Genomic DNA, 19165 nt, shown 5'->3' on the forward strand with positions numbered 1-19165 from the left:
TGGAGGACAGGGCAACATAACTACTGAGTTGAATGCGAGCACCCGTGGCTCCTGCCTGTAATTCTAGCTACTCGGGAGGCTGAGATCTGGTGGATCACAGGCAAATAGTTAGTGAGACTCCATCTCCAAAATAACTAGAGCAAAATGGACTGGAGATGTGGCTCAAGTGGGAGAGCTTTGTAAGCACAAAGCCCTGAGCTCAAATCCCAGGCCTGCCAAAAATAATAATAACTAAATAAATACTGAGTTGCAATGAGAAGGCAAATCTGAAACTAAAGAGCAGACACAAGACAACAGGAAGAGTCGAGTGAGAAGGTCTGACTGCCTAAATGTTAATGTTTAACAAAAAACACAGGTTTTTACCCCCTCAAAGCAATCTTCTGTTTAGTGATCTGGATATCAAGAAAGAAATGCCATAAATGTTTCTTTTCTTAAACACAAAATTTTCAAAATTGATTCTAGCAACTGAGGATTGTATTTGGAGATAAAAAAGGAAACTAATTCCCTATTAAGGGGGAGAAATGACTTAAGTGTGGTACTGAGGCTGGGAAGAAGCACAGCTATCACAGAAAGCCACCACTTTACTGATGGGTTGGACACCTTGCTGTGGAGCCAGAGACCACAGAATTTAACAGCATCTTTCAAAATTCTCTGCTTGAGAGTTAGGGGTGATGACTTTCTTAAGGTTCAGAAAGACCTATAATCAGACATCATTTCAGGCTCTGGGAACACAGAACAAGATGGGACTTTTTTTTTTTCCTGACATTACTGAGGTTTGAACTCAGTCTCATCTCACACTTGCTATGCAGGTGCTCTTGAGTCATAATTCCAGTCTTTTTTGCTTTTATTATTTTTCAGACAGAGTCTCATGGTTTTGCCCAGGCCATACTTGGATCTTGATCCTCCAACCTATTCCTCCAGTGTAGCTGGAATTACAGACGTAAGCTACCATTCGTACCTATTAGTTGAGATAGGGTATTGCTAACTTTTATCCCAGGCTGGCCTTAAACCATGATCTTTCTGATTTCAATATCCTGAGTAGCTGGGATTATAGACATGAGACACCATGCCTAGCCTTAAGATTAGACTTTGAAGCCCATTCAAGTGTTTTGGTTGTTCCAGCTGAGGAGGGTATTTTATATATAACAGCACTGCTAGCCATAAAGAGACTTATTTTGGATCTGTTCTTATTGTCTTTTTTTATATGCAAAATAGAAAATACAGACATAGGAGGGAAATCCCATCAAGCATCTAAGAGTGTTCTCACAAAAGAGGAATCCAGCTCTGAGAACTGGACTTGAAGTGTATTCCCACAAGTGGGTCATCCTCCATGATTGATATTAACTCCAGTTCCACAATTTTACCTGCTCTTAAGTCTAAAAACTATTACTACTAAGTAGCAAATGTAAGCTTTTCATCTAATAAAAAAATGAAAGAGGAATTTTAATTGGCTCCTTATCGTCCAGAGGATAACAACAACAGCAAAAAGACTAGCCTATAGGCAAATAAGCTAGACAGGAGCCAGAACACGAGATGGACACAACACGAGATGGACACAAGGCCAGCAGACAGGAGGCTGTTGCAATGGTCCAGGTTACAGAAAAGGTCTTGGTATAAAGGTGACCAATGTGAGACATTCCAGTATATTTTGTTCCAAAATCATGCTTCCAATACTGAGTAACACAAATGCAGTATGACTCTGAGATATACTGACAAGTTATATTATTAGACTAGATTTACATCATCCAGCCATCATCCAGCATTAACGTGGAAGTATATAAATAAATAGATATTCTCTGTGTAGTGTGGGAGGAAAGACCTTATTCTGCTCCTCTGGCTGAATACTTTTTGGCTCACAAGGATGCAGACATAGACTATTTGGCATTTGTATGCATTTGGCCAATTTGAGCACTAACAGGATACAATGGAAGCTTTAAATTTTTGCTTAGAACCTTTTCTACTATTGCACTCAGGTTCAAGTGCAAACCCTTAACCAGGCTTAAAACATCTACTCACTTTACACTCTACAGTTCAAAGTTACTCAGTTTATTTTATGGTTGCATGTTCTAACTTGCTCCCAACCCTTTGTAAATGCACTGCCCTCTCCCTAAAGCATTCTCCTTTTTCTCATGTGAATAATGGTTTTGGAACCACTTTCTAATCGTGTGTATACTATTGCTTCTTCCACAGGATATGAAAGGTTTAGGCATCCATTCGAGATATGAGAATTATTGTCCCATCTCTTCACAGATTTTCCAGAGTGCATCAATGTCCAGAAGTGAACAAACTTATTGTGAAAGGTAGAATAAGAGGTACAAAGCTCTCAATAAGGCATGGAACCTCTTGGCATTCTTTGGATACTACTTCTTGTACATTTTTAGCATTTTAATGAATGAAACTATACCATCAGTGGACCTGTTCTGTTTCTGTGCATCTGCGTTGATTGCTTAAACCTTAATTGAGGAACCAATATTTCCCTTTTGTTTCTAAAAGCAGTAGAAAGTAGTGATTAAGAAGATAGATGTTATGTAGCCAAGCACCATTAGCTCACGTCTGAAATCCTAGGTGGAGATCAGGAAGATTGTGGTTCAAGTACAATTCCAGACAAAAAAATTCTCAAGACCCTATCTCAATCTATAGCTGGGCATGGCGCTGTGCATGGAAGACATAGATAGGAGGATTTCAGTCAAGGCCTGCCAGGGCAAAAGGAGAGAGACCTTATCTAGAAAATAACTGAAGCAAAAATGATTGGTGGCATGGCTTAAGCAGTAGAGCACCTGCCTAACAAGCTTGAACTCTGAGTTCCAATCACAATATCATTAAAACTAAAATCAAAACAAAACAAACAAACAAACAAAAAAGGGGAAGATTTCTCCAAGGTAAGAGATTTGTGTAGAGGTGGGTAAATTAGAGAGGTTGAGGAAATTCACACTAATTTGGAAGTCAGATAATTTGGATTCGAATCCTGCCCTCACTTTGTTTTTAGCTATGGAATTTGAACATAAACCACCATCACCTCTTTAAGCCTCAATATCTTCATCTGTAAAACAGAAAGAACATTTTCTGCATGTGAACATAGTTTGGTAGGAGAGTAAGATCAGATAATCCAAGTAAAATTCATATGTAGTGTCTGGTGTACAACAATATAACAGATGACCTTAAATAGTCATCATATCGTTATATCAATAATAGTATAACCGTTCAACATTCCAAACCTGCTGTTGCGTAAACAGTGCATATGTGTGCGAGAGACACATGGTAATAGGAAACCTGCACAGTTGTAGAAAGAGAAAAGAGAAAAAAATCCTTACACATGGTCATATTGAGGAGTCCAAAAAAATTCCTAAGACAACGAGACAGCTCTGGGAAAGTTCGATGTTTCAATTTATGCTTTATTTCTGTCTCTGCCTCATGGGTAAGGAGAAAAGCTAGGACAAGTACAAGGTGTTCAGAAAACTCAGAATCATTATACAGCTTGACATGGTAATTACAAAGTTTACAGGATTTATACAAAGACCAGGTAGCTTTGGTGATAAAGCTCAAAGCCATATATAAGTTAAACTACAAGTTACTAGGAACTTCCCAAGTCATAATCAATCTTCCTCTTTGAGAAAGAAGAAAGAACATCCAGCCAGGAAGATAAGGTGATACAGTAATTGTTTATATACACACATATCCCAGTTCTATAAAAGGTCAGTAAGAAACAAATCAGTCACCACAAGTCACTGTCTGTGCTGGGCAGCTTAGTGTCACTGTGTTGCTAAAAGGAAGTGCATATGTAGGTCCCATGGTGGGGGCATGAATCAAGTGAGCCCCTTGCCTTAAGGTGAGAATGGACTAGGAAGACTGAATTGAGAAAATGGCATTTGAACTAGTATATGAGAAGTGAAGAAAAGACACAGGATTTTTGTCTATAGGGGAGGAGAGTAGGTTGGTGAGAGGAGATGAGGATATTTCAGGTAAGTGGAGCATATAAGCATGCAGAAGTCTCAAACAAAATGAGGCAAGGCATTTCACAAGTAGCACAGAAAACAGTATCATTGGAGGAAAAAGTAAGGTACAGAAAAAGATGAAGGTGCAAATCAGGTGCATCAAGGCCATGAGTGATCATGTGAAGTATATGAGAATGTATCTTGAAGGGAGAAAAGAAGTCACGGGGAAGAATTCCGACGAGTGTACGGAGAATAAAAGGGAGTGTAGTATGTCTTCTTCTAGACAAGTTAAGAGGCTACTGAAGCAATCAAGAGATGACACCGACTCAGAAAAGATTCTTACAGAGGAGATGAGAACTGGATAAATCTGAGCTATATGTGGGTAGCAGCATTTATGGGATTTGAGGATTGAGGTTATATGGGAAGTAAGAGAAAGCAGTCCAGAATTACTCCCAGTTAGGGAAATAGTCCTTCCTGCTGTTCACCAGATAAAAGCCTGGCTTATTCTCATCAGGTGCTAGGAGTGGCTCAGAAATCTTTATGAGATTCTAGGATGCTATCTAAGTATCGGGTTGGAGATTATCTATCAAACTCAACTTTGTGTGGCAAGTTCACTTAATTTAACTTTCAAGTCAAGTCTTAAAAACAAGTTTAAACTCCAATCCCAAGTGGGGCTCCCATATGACAGCTTTAGCCTGTTTCTGTCACATAATTCCTGCTATGGAAATATTTTAGCCTTGGGATCTCATTTTTGTTATTTCTAAAATAACTTTATGTGAGACTTGGCAATTAACAATCCACCCTCGCCAATTTCCTGTAACTGCTGCTTTTGCAGTTTTCATGCTCTGAATTTAGAGAATAAATATCACTTATCTTCATGCCAAACTTGGGCTGGGATTTCAGAGTCCAGGTAAAATAGGTATATATCACACTCTCTAGTTTGTTTGTGTCCCAGTCACTACTTTTGACATTTGAGACCTGGAGATGCTGAGGTGAATTACCAGGACTCTCATTTTTCTGTCATTTGACAAGCACTTCTGGATTTATGAAACTTATTGTCACAGATTGACTATCAAAGATTGGCTATAATCTGTTGCAGTGGTCATCATTTGCTTGTTCTTGCTCTAGCACTTTCCTATACTTTTTTACTTCACAACATCAGCAGGGTAAGTTTTAGAAAAGAAAGTTTCTAAAATCACCCTCATTTTTAATCATGCTGGTGGTTCTCAATCCTATAGAATGCTTACCTGTCTGTTCACAGACCTACTTTTTCTAACCTTACTGTCAACTCCTCACATCTGGTGATGTTCATAAATCCAAGACTGTGGTTGTTGAGTTTTTTTTAATTCCCTTTCTTACGTTTGATCTGTAAAATTCCTCATGCTTAAAAAAAAATTCTTTCTTTATGAGACCTTTCCCACTTTTCCGTCTCTAGACTGAATAATTTCCATAATAAACTATAATTTTAAAGAAAAACACTTTGGGGATGAATTATTGTTTGGTTTACTGTCTCTGCAATTAAAACATGGAAAAATACTTCTAATTATGTCTTGAATCATGAAATTAAAATTTCTAATAGAAGCAACAAAAATAGCATACCTGCAAGAGAAATCTTACAAGATTTTTATAAGAACAAAAGCCCTCAGTAATTTAAAAGTATGTTATGTTTATGGGATCTTCAGAAAGTCTTAACTGTCCTTTATTATATAAATCCTTAGCAAACTTATATAATAATAGATTTATTTTAAAACACAGATATAAACTGTCTTCTACATGTTCCCTTGGTAATATATTTATCCATTATTCTGACCAAAAAAAAACAGAAAAAGAAAAAATTTTCCAAATTATTTCTTTGTGTGTTTTTCTATAGCACATGGCTGGCAGCTTCTTTGAAGTATAGATCATGTCTGAGTAATTTCATTGTCTTTTCATCTAGTGGTTGTTGGATAAATTAGTAAACCTACTACAATAGTCATCAAAAGGTTATAGCCCAGAAAAAAGGTCATTTCATACAGCTCCATATTTGCTTTATAACATATCTTTAATTGGAATAATTCAAAAAAGTACATCAAGTCATATATTGATGTCTATTCTTGAAAATTTAAGTCTGCAAGAGATAGTATAGATGTTTGAAAGATGTTATCCTTCCCTATCTGGGTAGTATACAAGGGCTGTATTGAGAAGGATGATACCTATATATCTTTTCCTCAATCAGCACATTTCATCTCTTTTGACTTTTTTAAACTATCAGTTCAGAATCTCTTTTATGGCAATTCTACCAGTTGACTCTAGGTTCCCAATCTTATCAGCAGGGGTCAAATAGAAATAAGTTAACGGTTTTCTCATACTCCACCATCACTCCTGGATTGTGCTAAGCTGACAGAGAGTTGTTGAAATGTTCTCTTCTGAACAAAATTGAGAAAAAGTAATGATTACACAATATGAGACTATTCCTTCACCTTTACAACAGGTACATCCTCATTGATTCCAGGAACTGTAATGCCGCCTCTTTAGGATTTTTTCAACTCTTTCTTCCATTCTCATTTTGTTAAAAATGGGGTGAAGACTCAATAAAAATCATTAGAACTTTCCCATATAATGTGTCTGATTATGGGCATTCATTGCAGAATGTCACTGACTCAGGCCTCACACTTATTCAAGAGTTGAACCTCAGAAGCCACAGTCAAGATGCCTCAGAGGTATGTGAGAATTTCTATAGTGATATAAGATTTACATATGGAACAGTGCTGTCCCATCCTTTATCCATCCCAAGGTGTTCCTATTTACATCTCTGCTGCCTGAGCTCTCTAAAAATGCTGGCTACCACCATCAGGGGTAGCCACCCTGTTAGAGGTTTCTTTGTGCCTTCAGGGAACTCCAGCTCTCATCTGTCCTGTAGGGAAGTGACTGGAATTTTCACTCTCTTGCTCTCTAAATCTTTCCTTGTGTGCTGGTTTCAAACCATGCTGATTCAGACCCCAGCTAACATGGCTGACCATTAGTTTGTAATCAGTATATTTCTAGGGCTATTTCCTGCCTGATTCTTTTAATTGAATCTTAAAAACATTCCAACAGTCTGATCAGCACATTGAAATCACTAAGCCATTTTTCCCAAACGCATAGCTGTATTCTTGTTTAACTAGAAAGCTCATAAGTAGGTAATATATCTAGGGAGATATACTCATAAGAATTATAGTCTGGTAGTACTTATTGGCCAAAGTCAAAATGGTACCTCCCTGTTGTGAGAATACCCTTCTTCAGTACATGTTAGGAAATAGTGGTATTTCTATTTCCCTCCAACATGAGTGCTAGTACTCCCTGAGCACCTTAAAAGAGATTCCATAGAACTGTCCACTCTGTGAACCCAGAGGGAGGAACCTCCGGTAGAATGTCTCTAAGGAGGTGACAGGGAATATGAGAGAAACATACTCTTCCAGAAATTGTAAGGAGTCCAAAAGCTTGTAGCAGTATGAAGGCCAGGGTTAAATTCAAGTAGCCCAAGGTAGTGATGGAGGAGATGATAAAAATGGCAATCAAACTAGTTAATTTCAGCCTCCATTTATGGAGTTTTGTGTAGCTATCAAGAATAAAATCATTAATAATAATCATTCAATCATGAAATTGAATTTTATAAAGCAATAAGAATGGTCTTAACTACATAACAATATGTTTACAATATTTTTCACTGTTTGTATCATAGATTTTGGTGTATTTAATGAGTCTCACAAAAATGTTACATGAAATAAGTCTGACAAATAAATTCACAATACATAAAAAGTTCATATAGTTATCAATATTGACTACTTTAATAATTATCTTCATTTAAAATTAATCTCCAAGTCACTGAATTTTTAGGTTATGTAATTATCACACTTCTCCATTTGTACAAAATAAAAGAGGCAGGCAAAACTGATACATGCTGTTAAAAATTGAAATAATAGCTACACTTAGAGAAGTTGGAGAATAACAGACAAACGTGAATAGCGATGATAGTGGTCTGTTTCTGGATCTTAGTAGTGTCATGTGCTTATGTTCAGTTTGTGAAAACAGAGCTACACCTTTACTATATATGCACTTTTCTATTTATATAGTATATTTTGGCATTTTTCTTTACTTATTATTTTCAAGTAGGTCTTGTGCTTTTTGCCCAGGCCAGCCTCAGGCCACGATCCTCCTCCTTAGGCCTCCCCAAGTCTGGGAACACAGGCATGTGCCAACATTCCTGGCTTACTTGTTGAAATGAGATCTCACTAACTTTTGCCCTGGTTAATCTCAAACCACAATCTTCCTGATTTCTGCCTCCCAACTAACTGGGATTACAGGTATGTATCACTATTCCTGGCTAAAAACCTTTAAAGAAATAAAAGCATAGAGAATGAAATGGAAAGTCCTAATCAGACATATCTTAAATCCATACTTTTCTCCAGAGTAAACCATTAGGGAGAGTTTTATGTGTAATCTTCCAGCCCTTTTTATTGCATACCTTTATGTATAAATAGTTGTCACCTACATATGATAACTTTCATTCCAATCCCCACAAATATGCATTTCTCTTTTAGCATTGCAGTCAGTGAATTCACATTGGTAGCAGGAAACCAGCTACAGTGAATGTACTTACATTGTGGACTCGAGGAAATATTATAAACAAGAGTTTTTATCTGAGACCAAGTTGATGCTTTCTAAATTTTTATTCTTTCAAAAAATAATTAATGAAACAAAAATATTGTACAGATTGAATATTTTGTTTCAATCTGTCAAATCATCCAAAGTTTGTAGTGGAAAGTCTGATAACCAAGCAAGTTTTGATACTGAGCAGGAGTTCTTTTGCTTACCTTCATCCTCTGCAGTATGGAAACTTTCTCTCTATTATATTAAAGATGGCAAACCCTCTCTATGTCAGGCTCTCTATGAATGGGTTGCCTGAATAAAGTGTGTACCAAACCTAAGCTCTTTGACACTGTAGAACAGTTTCCCCATCTCCCCACGTAAGGGCAAAATCAAGGGTGGAAGTAAATATGTATAGAAGTTTCAACTAAAGTCCTTTTCCAAAACAAAGTAGGATAGCCATAGAGCACAGTTCAGAGACAGTGAAGTAGAATAAGGATTTTGTCAGAGATTGAAAGAGTGAGCAGTGAGAGTGAGTTTGATAATTAATATAATAACTAACATCAAATGAACAACTTACTTGTTAAGAGTTGTGTCCATTATTTCACTTACCCTCACTATGCAGTTGACCACAAATTATTATTGGCTACAAATGTGGAAAAAAAATCTGAATAAGATTATTAATTTGACCAAGATCAGATAACAATGTTTGAAGGAGAGAAACAGAGGGGGAAGAAGGAGGAGAAAGAGGGAAGGGGGGGAGAGAGAGAGAAAGAGAGAGAGAGAGAGAGAGAGAGAATACATAAAAAAGAGGAGAAGAATAAGAAAAACCATTTGAGTTAATAAACCATATATATAAAACTCTGTATAGCCCTAATATTTAGTGAAATGTTCTGCAGATTAAGCTCAGGAAAGAGTTGCAAATTGGCTATTTCTGATATACATAACACACACATTCAGAAAAAAGATCCAACTAGTATTTAAATTTACTTATAACTAATGGCATGAATTCTAAGCATATAATTTATTTTGAAGCTCTAACTGTCTCAAGATGCTTGTTTTAATGACTGTACAATATTCATCTTCTTTTGATTTAGAGTATAAACAGACTAATAAGGAATGAACATTTTTGTGGGGAGTTGATGGCCAGGCCTCCTCATCAATTGTGCTCCAAACTGCCCTTGACATTAGAAAACATTATATTGTTTTTGTTAGTCCATGTTCCTGTTCAATGGTTACATTCTTTATAAAGTTAAGTCTACCTAACAGTTACCTAACTTGTTCTTTAATAACCAAAGTTATAGTAAATGTAAAAGTTCCAGAGCAATTAATTTCAGTTTTACATAGTTAATTTTATATCATCTTCCTCATGGTCAGCTTTAATTGTGTGCATTGTAACTTTTGTATCCTGGTTCTGATTTTAGGTTATATAAAATTAATTTAACCCCACTTATCATATCCAAACCTCAAATGACTGAAGACATTTATATAGTCATTAATTACATTTCATCTTCCTTTTACTAAACATTCCCACATCCTTTTCCATATAATGTATTTTTACCTTTCATTTGCATTCTATTCTGGCACTCACCACTAGAATTGCTCTAGGATTTTTAGTACTCTGTTTTCTTTCTTAGAACTAAATGCAAGATTCCAGGTGACTTTTGACTAGTTACAAAGCATCTCTCTTGTTTGTAATTATATTTGTTCACTCTTGCAGTTTAATTTAATCATCACAACCAAAAGCATGTCCCTCTCTCTCTAGGGAAAGATATCCTACTTTCACCAAGTAAGCAAAGATAACATTATCTTTATCACTTTTATTCCAAACACAGTTTGATTATAAACCACACACAAAGCTAAGGCAAATGGAGAGTATGTTTTCTTAAAACTACATCTGTTTTTAAAAATAAGTTCTGCTCATCTTTATTTTATGATTGAATTATTTACATCGGTATATGTATGGTAGAATTAAAGTGTAACTTACTTGGAAACTGTGCGTGCTTTCTAATACCTTACTTCTTTGTATGCTCAGTTAAAACTTATTAATGTAGATCCTCGTGACCTGCCACTTTCTGGCAGCTACAACACTCTAAGAACTTAATTTGAAGTTTTCCCACCCAACCCTGGTATGGATCCTCTACTCTTAATGGTTGCCTTGGCCAAGGTCCTTCCATTCAGGTATCTTTCTCCTACTTACCTTGAGCTTCCTTCCTTTTTACTTCCCACCCTTTCTCTTCCTTTCTGGCTTGTTGGAATTTTTGATAGCTATCAGCATTGCTCAAGACAGAAAGAACCCACAGCTGCTATGGAGCAGAGGGGCTTTGTATATGTCACTGATTTACTTCAGGGAAGGCTGGAGGACAACTTTACCTCCCTTGGGTTGAACTTGGTAAAGAACTGGAATGAGTGTGTTTGGGGGAGTCATCCCCAATCTACATCAAAGACTCAATACTGTTTATACATCATGTTGTGCTGCAATAGACATAGAATCATAAATTTTTCAGTGACTTTAAAATAGTCTTGACATGTTTTAAAATCTCTATACCAAAATAATTTTTGGCTCAACCTCTAGAGAAGTTGTCTTTGTCCTTCTCCTTGTACATTATTCTCCATGCCTACCAGAATGATATTTGTCTAGCTCGCTGAACAAGAAAGCCAGTCATAACTTGAAGGTCACACCGAAACTTAATTGTATTGAAGTATAATTTCAGAAAAAAAATAAAACAGCATCTAGTCACAGAAAGGACAAAGGAGGGAAACTGGAAAAGTTTAAATAATGATTGTATAATCTCATGGGTTTATAAGAGAAAGTTGGGGGTAGAAGTGTTAAGGCTCTTCTAGGGTAATTGCTATGCATTTTCAAGTACACAGTGGCAGGAAATGAAGCAGACTAGAAAGGTATGCATACAAGTTTGATTAAGTCGTGATTTGGGCTTTACAGAATTCTCTACCTAACCATGGGCAAGGGGAAAGCCACTTAACTGTTCTGGATCTGTTTTTTCCATCTGTGAAACAAAGAGTTAAAAATAATTCTTCCAGTTCTTTAATGAATTATTCTAAGAAAAATATTCCCAAACACAATTCTTGAGCAAGTCTGACATAGGATATTTAAATCTCTGAAAATTCTAAGATGTGCCAGGAATGAATTGATTCTAGATACTGTGCTGAATTGGGGCTGTGTCATTTGGAAAACTGCTACACAGGCCCATTTCCTAGAAAAACAAATAATAATGTGAGACACAAATTGAATTTGTCCTTGCATTTGACTTACCTCTCATCAAAGTTATAGCCAGGAACACAAGACAAAGAAAGGTTCAGGAAGACCTGGGTTTCAAAAATGTTTTGAAGCAGCCCAAATATGTGTGTACATTGTCAAACACTAGTCACACATTTCAGGGGGGTTGCAGAGGATATCTGTTCTGGAAGAGTGACAGTATTATAAACTGCCTTGTTGACCACCAAACTCATACCCCGTTGTACTCTTGGGAAGTCATTATTGTGAGCTCTTTTTAGAGCTCAAATAAATCTTGTCTTAGCACATTAAGGAGGGAGGAACTCAAATCAAGTATATCACACCAGGTGCTATATAAATCAGAGCTGTGATCGTGGTATCACCTTCCATGTCAGTACATAGTGAATTCTTAGTCCTTAAACTGATTTTAAAAATAACAGAAAGAAAACAAGCTATCATAAGAGTTACTCATTCTTCACGTGCTTTAATAAGCTTTTATCTCTGTATTTGCTTTGCTTCATTTGCTGAAGACTTATATTTACTTCATCTTCTTGTCGAATGTCTTACAAAGAACTAGAACATATATATATATAGTACTTAATCAGGTCTCTCTGACAATACAAATCTACTCAGTCAGTCAAGATTTGATGAGTTAATTATTATTACATTCCAAAATATACTTTTAAGAGATATGCCAGAAATTGGCATACTTCTTAAGAAATTGATTACTAAACTCTCAGTGACATCATTGAAATAAGATTTGGTAAAACATTTTATTTTTTCATTTTGTTCACCATATCCCTATATAGGAATCAAGATTTATTACTGCAAACCATTGTTATGCATTTTGCATATAGAAATAAAGTTTTTTGTTTTTAGCAGTGTGACTGTTCATATCTCCAATTATCAAAGGCATTCCAAAACAATCAATAAAGGATTTCATTCAAGTATTTATTACCCTGGTGTAATTTACTGAAAACAGAGACACTGCCATTCACCCTTTGTCCTAAGTTCCTTCGCTGTACTAGGCACTTAATGAAAAACTGCCAATTTAGCATTAAAAAGACTCGTCACTCAAAAATCCAAGACCTTTTTTACTATAAGCAAAATCAAAAAAAATTTCTGTATTTGATACTGCAACTGAGATCATATTTATACATATAATTGAATTTTCTACTTTAAACACATTAATCCCTTAAACTAACAAACTAATATTGAACTGGTTACCAAGTTCAAAGAGTTAAGACAAACATGAAATAAAACACAGAGTTTCTGCCCCTGATCACACTAAAAATTATAAAATTTTCCAAAGCAATTTCAAAGGACCTAGAAGAATGGCAATAAGTCATGTCTGGTATAATAATATCTTAATTTTCTTGCTGGAAAGTGGTTGGAAATGAAGGTCATAGTGTTGAGTGAAATAAGTCAGAGCAACAAAGCAAAGTATGAAATTATTTGTGGAAGCTAGGGGAAAATGAAACAAAACAAAACAGGAGGTCAGAAAAGTAAAGGGAGAAATTAGGCAGGTGGAAGCATAAGGGAAAAGGGGATAAAGGGGTCATAAGAAAGACCAATAGAGGTGGCAAATATATCAAAGTAGATTAGATGCCTGTATGGAAATGTCATGATGAAACTCCTTACTATAAACAATTATTGCATGCCAATAAAAATGATATCCAAACTTTCTTCAGTATCACTGTAGTAGAGTTCTGTGTCCTGAGTATAATACCTAGAAGTTAAGGTTTCCCAGATGGGTACACTAAGATGTTTGGAGTAGCATGGCAGAATGCAAATATGCAATGATACTGTAAAGATGGACAGAGGCCAACATTTGAGAGTAATTGTACTAGAGTAAATTGCCCTAAATATAATTTATGAAGATAGTTCTGTGCATAGATTAATGTAATAAAATAATCATATCACATGAATTATATAAGATATAGGAATTGAGGTTTGCCATGTGTCAACATTGTTATGTGAGATGTTGTAGGAAATATTCTTTTAACAGAAAAACAAATGTTTCAGCTGCTCTTCACAGCTTGCACTAAATGCCATCATATGATCATTTAAGAATTCCATGGCATATGGAGGTCATGTTTATCTTCTAATAACTTCAGTTGTAGCAAGAGTCAGTTGTCTGCTAGGCAAAATGAGCAAGTAATAATTTGAAAAAATATATAAAGAGTCTTCTAAATTGCTTGTAAACTTGTGGTTCCTTACCTTGGTGTCATGGGACTTCACCTTACATGGGTATGTTCAATTTATGATAATTCATTATAAACCCTTATGATCTATCTGTGTGTGCCCATTCTACACTTGGATAAACCTTTCTAAAATAAGTAATAGCTATATAACTTCCTTGTCCAAAACTTTCTGAGTTTTCCATTACATTCCAAGTAAAGCCCCTCTTATACAGGCCTAAAAAACCCCACCTGTCTGATCTCAGTCTTCATTGCTCTTTCCCAACCAGTATGGTCCTTGAACAACTGGTCTTTGAACAATTCTAGCACAGTTTGTTTTAGTAATTCTTTTTTCTAACTGCTGATTATGGCTCAAAAGCTTATCTTTCAGATAGATGTTTGGCTAACACTTTCACTTCCTTAAGTCTTTGCTCAAATTTCTGCTTCTCAGAAATTAAGTCTACATTCATCAGACAACTTAATATTGAAATCTGCTTCCTACAGCATCATCAAATGTCTCTTAAGTCTTCAAGAATACTATATAATTTACTATTTAGTATATGTCTGACTCTCTCCCTAGAAGGTAAACTCCTTGTACAGAAATACCTGCCTATTTTTTAATGCAGTTTCAACAAACCTCATTGAATTTTTCAGCCATAACTTCACCTTAGTAAGTGCAAAATAGAGTAATTTCAGTGAAAATTTCATGTAAATAACATATGTAACTCTTCAGAAGAGAGTCGATTATTATAAAGAGGCTCAAATGCTAGATAGTTAAAAAAAACAATAAACATTCAGTAAATCTAGAAATGTGATGATGATATAGCATTAAAAATATCTATTTAATTTGCATCAACAAAGAAAGTATAGCTACTCTCTTCATTGTCTCCCTAATTACATACCTGGTAATTACAACCCCTCCCTTCCCCAATCTTATATATCTTCGATAGATCAAAATCTTCTGTCAATCTACCAATGGTTTGGTAGGTATCAATACTGCTCTGTTTGGTTTTTTTTATGGTCTGAATTTATTTGGCATTGCATAATCCCAATTCTTTGATTTTTAAATAAGTTTTCTTTTCTTCACTGACTGTGTCACATGACCACTTGACCTCTTCCTAGGACATTTGTGGTCTTTACAATGTCATATATTCTTCAGTTACTTCTTTCTCTTCGTTTTCTTCCTCCATTAAAGATCATTAGCTGTTCTCCTAGAGTTTCAGATCACTTTCCCTACTTCTTAGGGTATGGTGAAGCCAAACGTATCAAGATTTGATAATGCCATTGAGGGAAAAAAAGGAAGATCAAAAAATTAATGCTATATTTTTCAGAGTTGGAAAGAAACTGGATAAACGAAACTAAGTTCAGAATTGTAGTGAATTTAAAGGAGCTCTTAGAGGAAATACAATGTCCTTGAGTCGTACTGGGATAGGATATGTATATCAGGCAAGAAGGTATGGATAGAGATAAAATTGGAGGCCACCCATAAAGAGATAATAAAGATAGGAAGAGGATAACATGGTAGACTCACTACCTGTGCCCAGGGTAGTGACAAGGAGAAACCCAAGACAGCAAAGGGGAGAACAGAAGTCAGCAAAAGGGAAACTGGACCAGGGGAGTGCCCTTATGGATACCAATTGGTTAGTTTGCGAAGGCACAGTAGGGCCATCTGCTCTGAAAGGAAGCCTCAAGAAATATTTAACACATTACATTTTTTAAAGTACAGTGAATATATTAAGAGATCTTGGAGGTTATCAAAAGATAGTAAGGGTTCTTTTGTACAAAAGTGTTGAACCACTATAATCCAGGTTGAAGCAGCATAAAAAATTTCAAGTTAGTTTTTTAGATGAAGTAACTGAGATCTAATATACAAAATAATTTCATGTTGTACAGCTAGCAGAAAAACTTAGACTATAAATCAGATGTAAAATAGCCAAGAATTCTTCTCACTCTCCTTTGATAAAGAAAAATTAGGCCATATGGTGCATTAAAAACATTTTTCCTTATATCTAAATATTTGATAAAAATTCCATATGCAACTCATGTTTCCTAATGTTCTTAATATATTAAATACAAGGCAGAAATTATTTTGAAGATGAAATGTACAGGACTAAATTAGAAAATAAAACTTTGGATATTTTCATCAACAAGTTTATGGATAGTTTCCTCTTCCCCCAAAGTATCATAAAATTTATACTTCCTTATTAAAAATAGCTATACTATAGAAAAATAAGCAACATATTCTTCATATTAATATTTTTGTGTTTTAAAGGCTGGTAAATTTCAACTCTATAATTTTCTTCTGGTTTTTAGTCATTTTAATTTTGGATAGATTTTTCTGACTTTTTTATTATTTAAATTATTATTTTCAAAAAAATTAAAATAAACACTCTTTTCCATAACACATACAATATTAGCCACTTACAAGGCTTCTTTTTTTACTTTTTTCAATTGAAAAGACAATTGCATTCAAAGCAAATTACTAAACACAAATAGTTCTGTTATCTTTTACTTCCAATGACATAAGAATGTGTTTTTGCCCCAAAAAGCCACGAGGTAGGAGGCCTACAAAACTGAATAGGTGACCTTCCCAAGTTCAATCTCAAGGATAAAGTTCAGGGGAAGTGCTAACACTAGGAGCAAAACTCCAGCTCTGGAGCATCCTGAATGAGAAACTCTTTTTTGCCTCTCAGCTGCAGGAGGAGCAGAGATGTAGCCAGAGCTCCGTCTGGTGTCACAGGAAAGGCTCGCAGCAGCAATAGTCATCTCCCCTCCCCAGTGCAGCAGGCTGTGTTGAGAGGTCTTCAGCCCATAGTGGCCAGATATGGGTCTATATGCTCATATAGTCACTATAATCAAAGCAGATTGTAAAGAAAAATCTATGCATTTGTGTAGGTAAAATTATTAGGAAACATTTTTAAATTGTACAAACTTTTATGATTCTTGTTACATTTCAAAATTAGTTCGTATTTTGGGAAAGAGCTGATGCCAAACACATGCTTGGCTTACTAGTTTTAATTTTCATCCTGTCATCTGTGATTATGTCTAGCTTGTAGGCGTCATGCCTAGCAATGCCAATGCATTTGTTACAGACCTGGGTTGCGCTTTCCAAAAAGGGGAAGATATACCACATACACCCAATTCGTTTCCAGTGCAACCCTAAAAACTCTGGTCAAAAAAACATGTCAACCACTTTATTACCAATACTGGCAATCACCTTGCCCAATCCACCTTTGAAGAACTCTAACTTTGGATATATTCAATACCTGTCTTTTACATCCTTGTTGCTACAAGTTGCAGGAGAAAATACCTGGTCTCTGATCACCATGCAGTCATCTTTCAGATCATCTCTGCTTATCTCCCTCTGTTACTATCCAAAATGGGACCTCCATACTTTCTCTGTACTTCTCAGGGTCATAATCCCCATCACTTGATCCTCTACCCCTCTCCTGGATATTCCACTCCTCTCTGATTTTACATAAAGAGAAAGGACTAAGACTTTCGATACATCAGTATATGGTATTAAATCATTGTTTAGGATATCATTCTTTTATTCCTAAAAATTACACTATTTGAGCTTTGAACACTTTTTAAAAACTGCAAAGATGTCTTTCTAAATGATTAATTCATTATGTATAGTATGTTTTCTGTGAGACAACACATTTTTGTTACTTTTTACTTAAAAAATAATTAACCCTACAGAAATTTACAAAAGTATAATGAATTCCTAAACACCCCTCACTTAGATTCACTAATTGTTAACTCTTTGCTACATATCTTTTTTCTCTCTTTCACTATCTCTTAATAGATATGCAATGTATAAAAATATACTTTTTATAGATATTTTATGCATGTATGGGTATATTTTTGACTGGATCATCTGAGAGCAAGATGCAAATGGAATGACCTTTCTCCTATAAATACTTCAGCATTTATTTCTATAGAACAATGTGTTACACATAGTACATTTATAAAATTAATACATTACCATTAGCTAATATAAAATCATATTCAGATTATAACAAGTTTTCTGAATAATATCATTTATAGCAAGTTCCCCACTAAAGAGTCAACACAAGATTACACTTTACATTCATTTTTATGTAAAGTGAATTATTTACATTTATCTCAAAATGTATTATGATCCATGGTCACAGTTCACTTATAAAATTAATGCGATACTTATTTTGTCATAAAATTTAGACTTAATATGAAATATTAGATATTCAAAGTTTATCAGATTGTGACAATAATGACATTTATAGAAATTTCCACCACCAAATATTCAATATATGATCACAATTTACATTAATTTTCATGTAGGGCTAGTGGAGCAGCTCAAGTGGTAGAGCACCTGCCCTAGCAAGTGTGCAGCTCTGAATTCAAACTTCGCTACCACCAGGAAAAAAAAAAACAAAAGACATCTCAGATTAGTTTTCATGTGTCTTCAGTCATCTTTATTCTGACCAACTATTTGTTGGATCTCTTGACACTAACATTTTTGAAGAATACTTGAAAATTATCTAGGATAAATTGCTTTAAAGCATATTCTATAATATCTCTTGTTTCTTCCTGATCAATATCAGATATTTGAATCTAGTTTTTGGCAGGAAAACTGCATGAATAAACACTATACCCTTCCTAGTATAGCTCATCAAGAAATTATCCCATCATTGGGTCTAATAGACTACTGCTATCTACAGAATTTTTTTCACTTTTTCCTTCATTGTTGTTATTGTTTTTAAATTAACAGATCTTCAATTAGAAATGCAAAAGAAATGAAGCAAAGCAACAGATATTACTCAAGCTTTCACTATAGACATTATTTCTCAATTAGTCATGAGTTCTCATACTGGAGCCAGGTAAGCTCAGGTAAGAGGATTGAGAGTTCAAGGCCAGCTTGGGCTACATATTAAGATCTAGTCCTAAAAAAATATGAATTTTATACTGAATATGAAGATTTATGCTTAGAGCAGAAATAAAATAAAGGAAACTCATTATAGTATATGTAATGGTATATGTGCCAAGTTGTTTAATTTAGGGATTTCTTAAAGAAGTTTTCTTTCTGCATTGTTAAAAGTTTCAGACACACACACACATGCATGTACACCTTGTTTAGGCAAAATGCCTTCATGTCAGTATTATGTCTTTTCTTTGTTGCTTAGAAAGCAGATATGACTTTTCCCTCTATGGGGCCAGTGATAAACACTGTG

At 35.2% G+C, this 19165-nt stretch overlaps 1 protein-coding gene across 1 annotated transcript in view; it reads left to right on the forward strand.

The window, feature by feature from the left end:
* The first annotated feature begins 1533 nt into the window (after nucleotides 1-1533).
* Nucleotides 1534-19165, forward strand: part of Crisp1 (cysteine rich secretory protein 1) — a 74243-nt gene continuing 56611 nt past the window's right edge. Inside the window, exons 1-2 of the mRNA XM_020170656.2 lie at nucleotides 1534-1611; nucleotides 6560-6631. Coding sequence (XP_020026245.2) covers nucleotides 1534-1611; nucleotides 6560-6631 — 150 coding nt within the window. The remainder of the gene's footprint in view (nucleotides 1612-6559; nucleotides 6632-19165) is intronic.

The sequence above is a fragment of the Castor canadensis genome, chromosome 8 (assembly GCF_047511655.1).
Source record: "Castor canadensis chromosome 8, mCasCan1.hap1v2, whole genome shotgun sequence".
Classification (NCBI taxonomy): domain Eukaryota; kingdom Metazoa; phylum Chordata; class Mammalia; order Rodentia; family Castoridae; genus Castor; species Castor canadensis.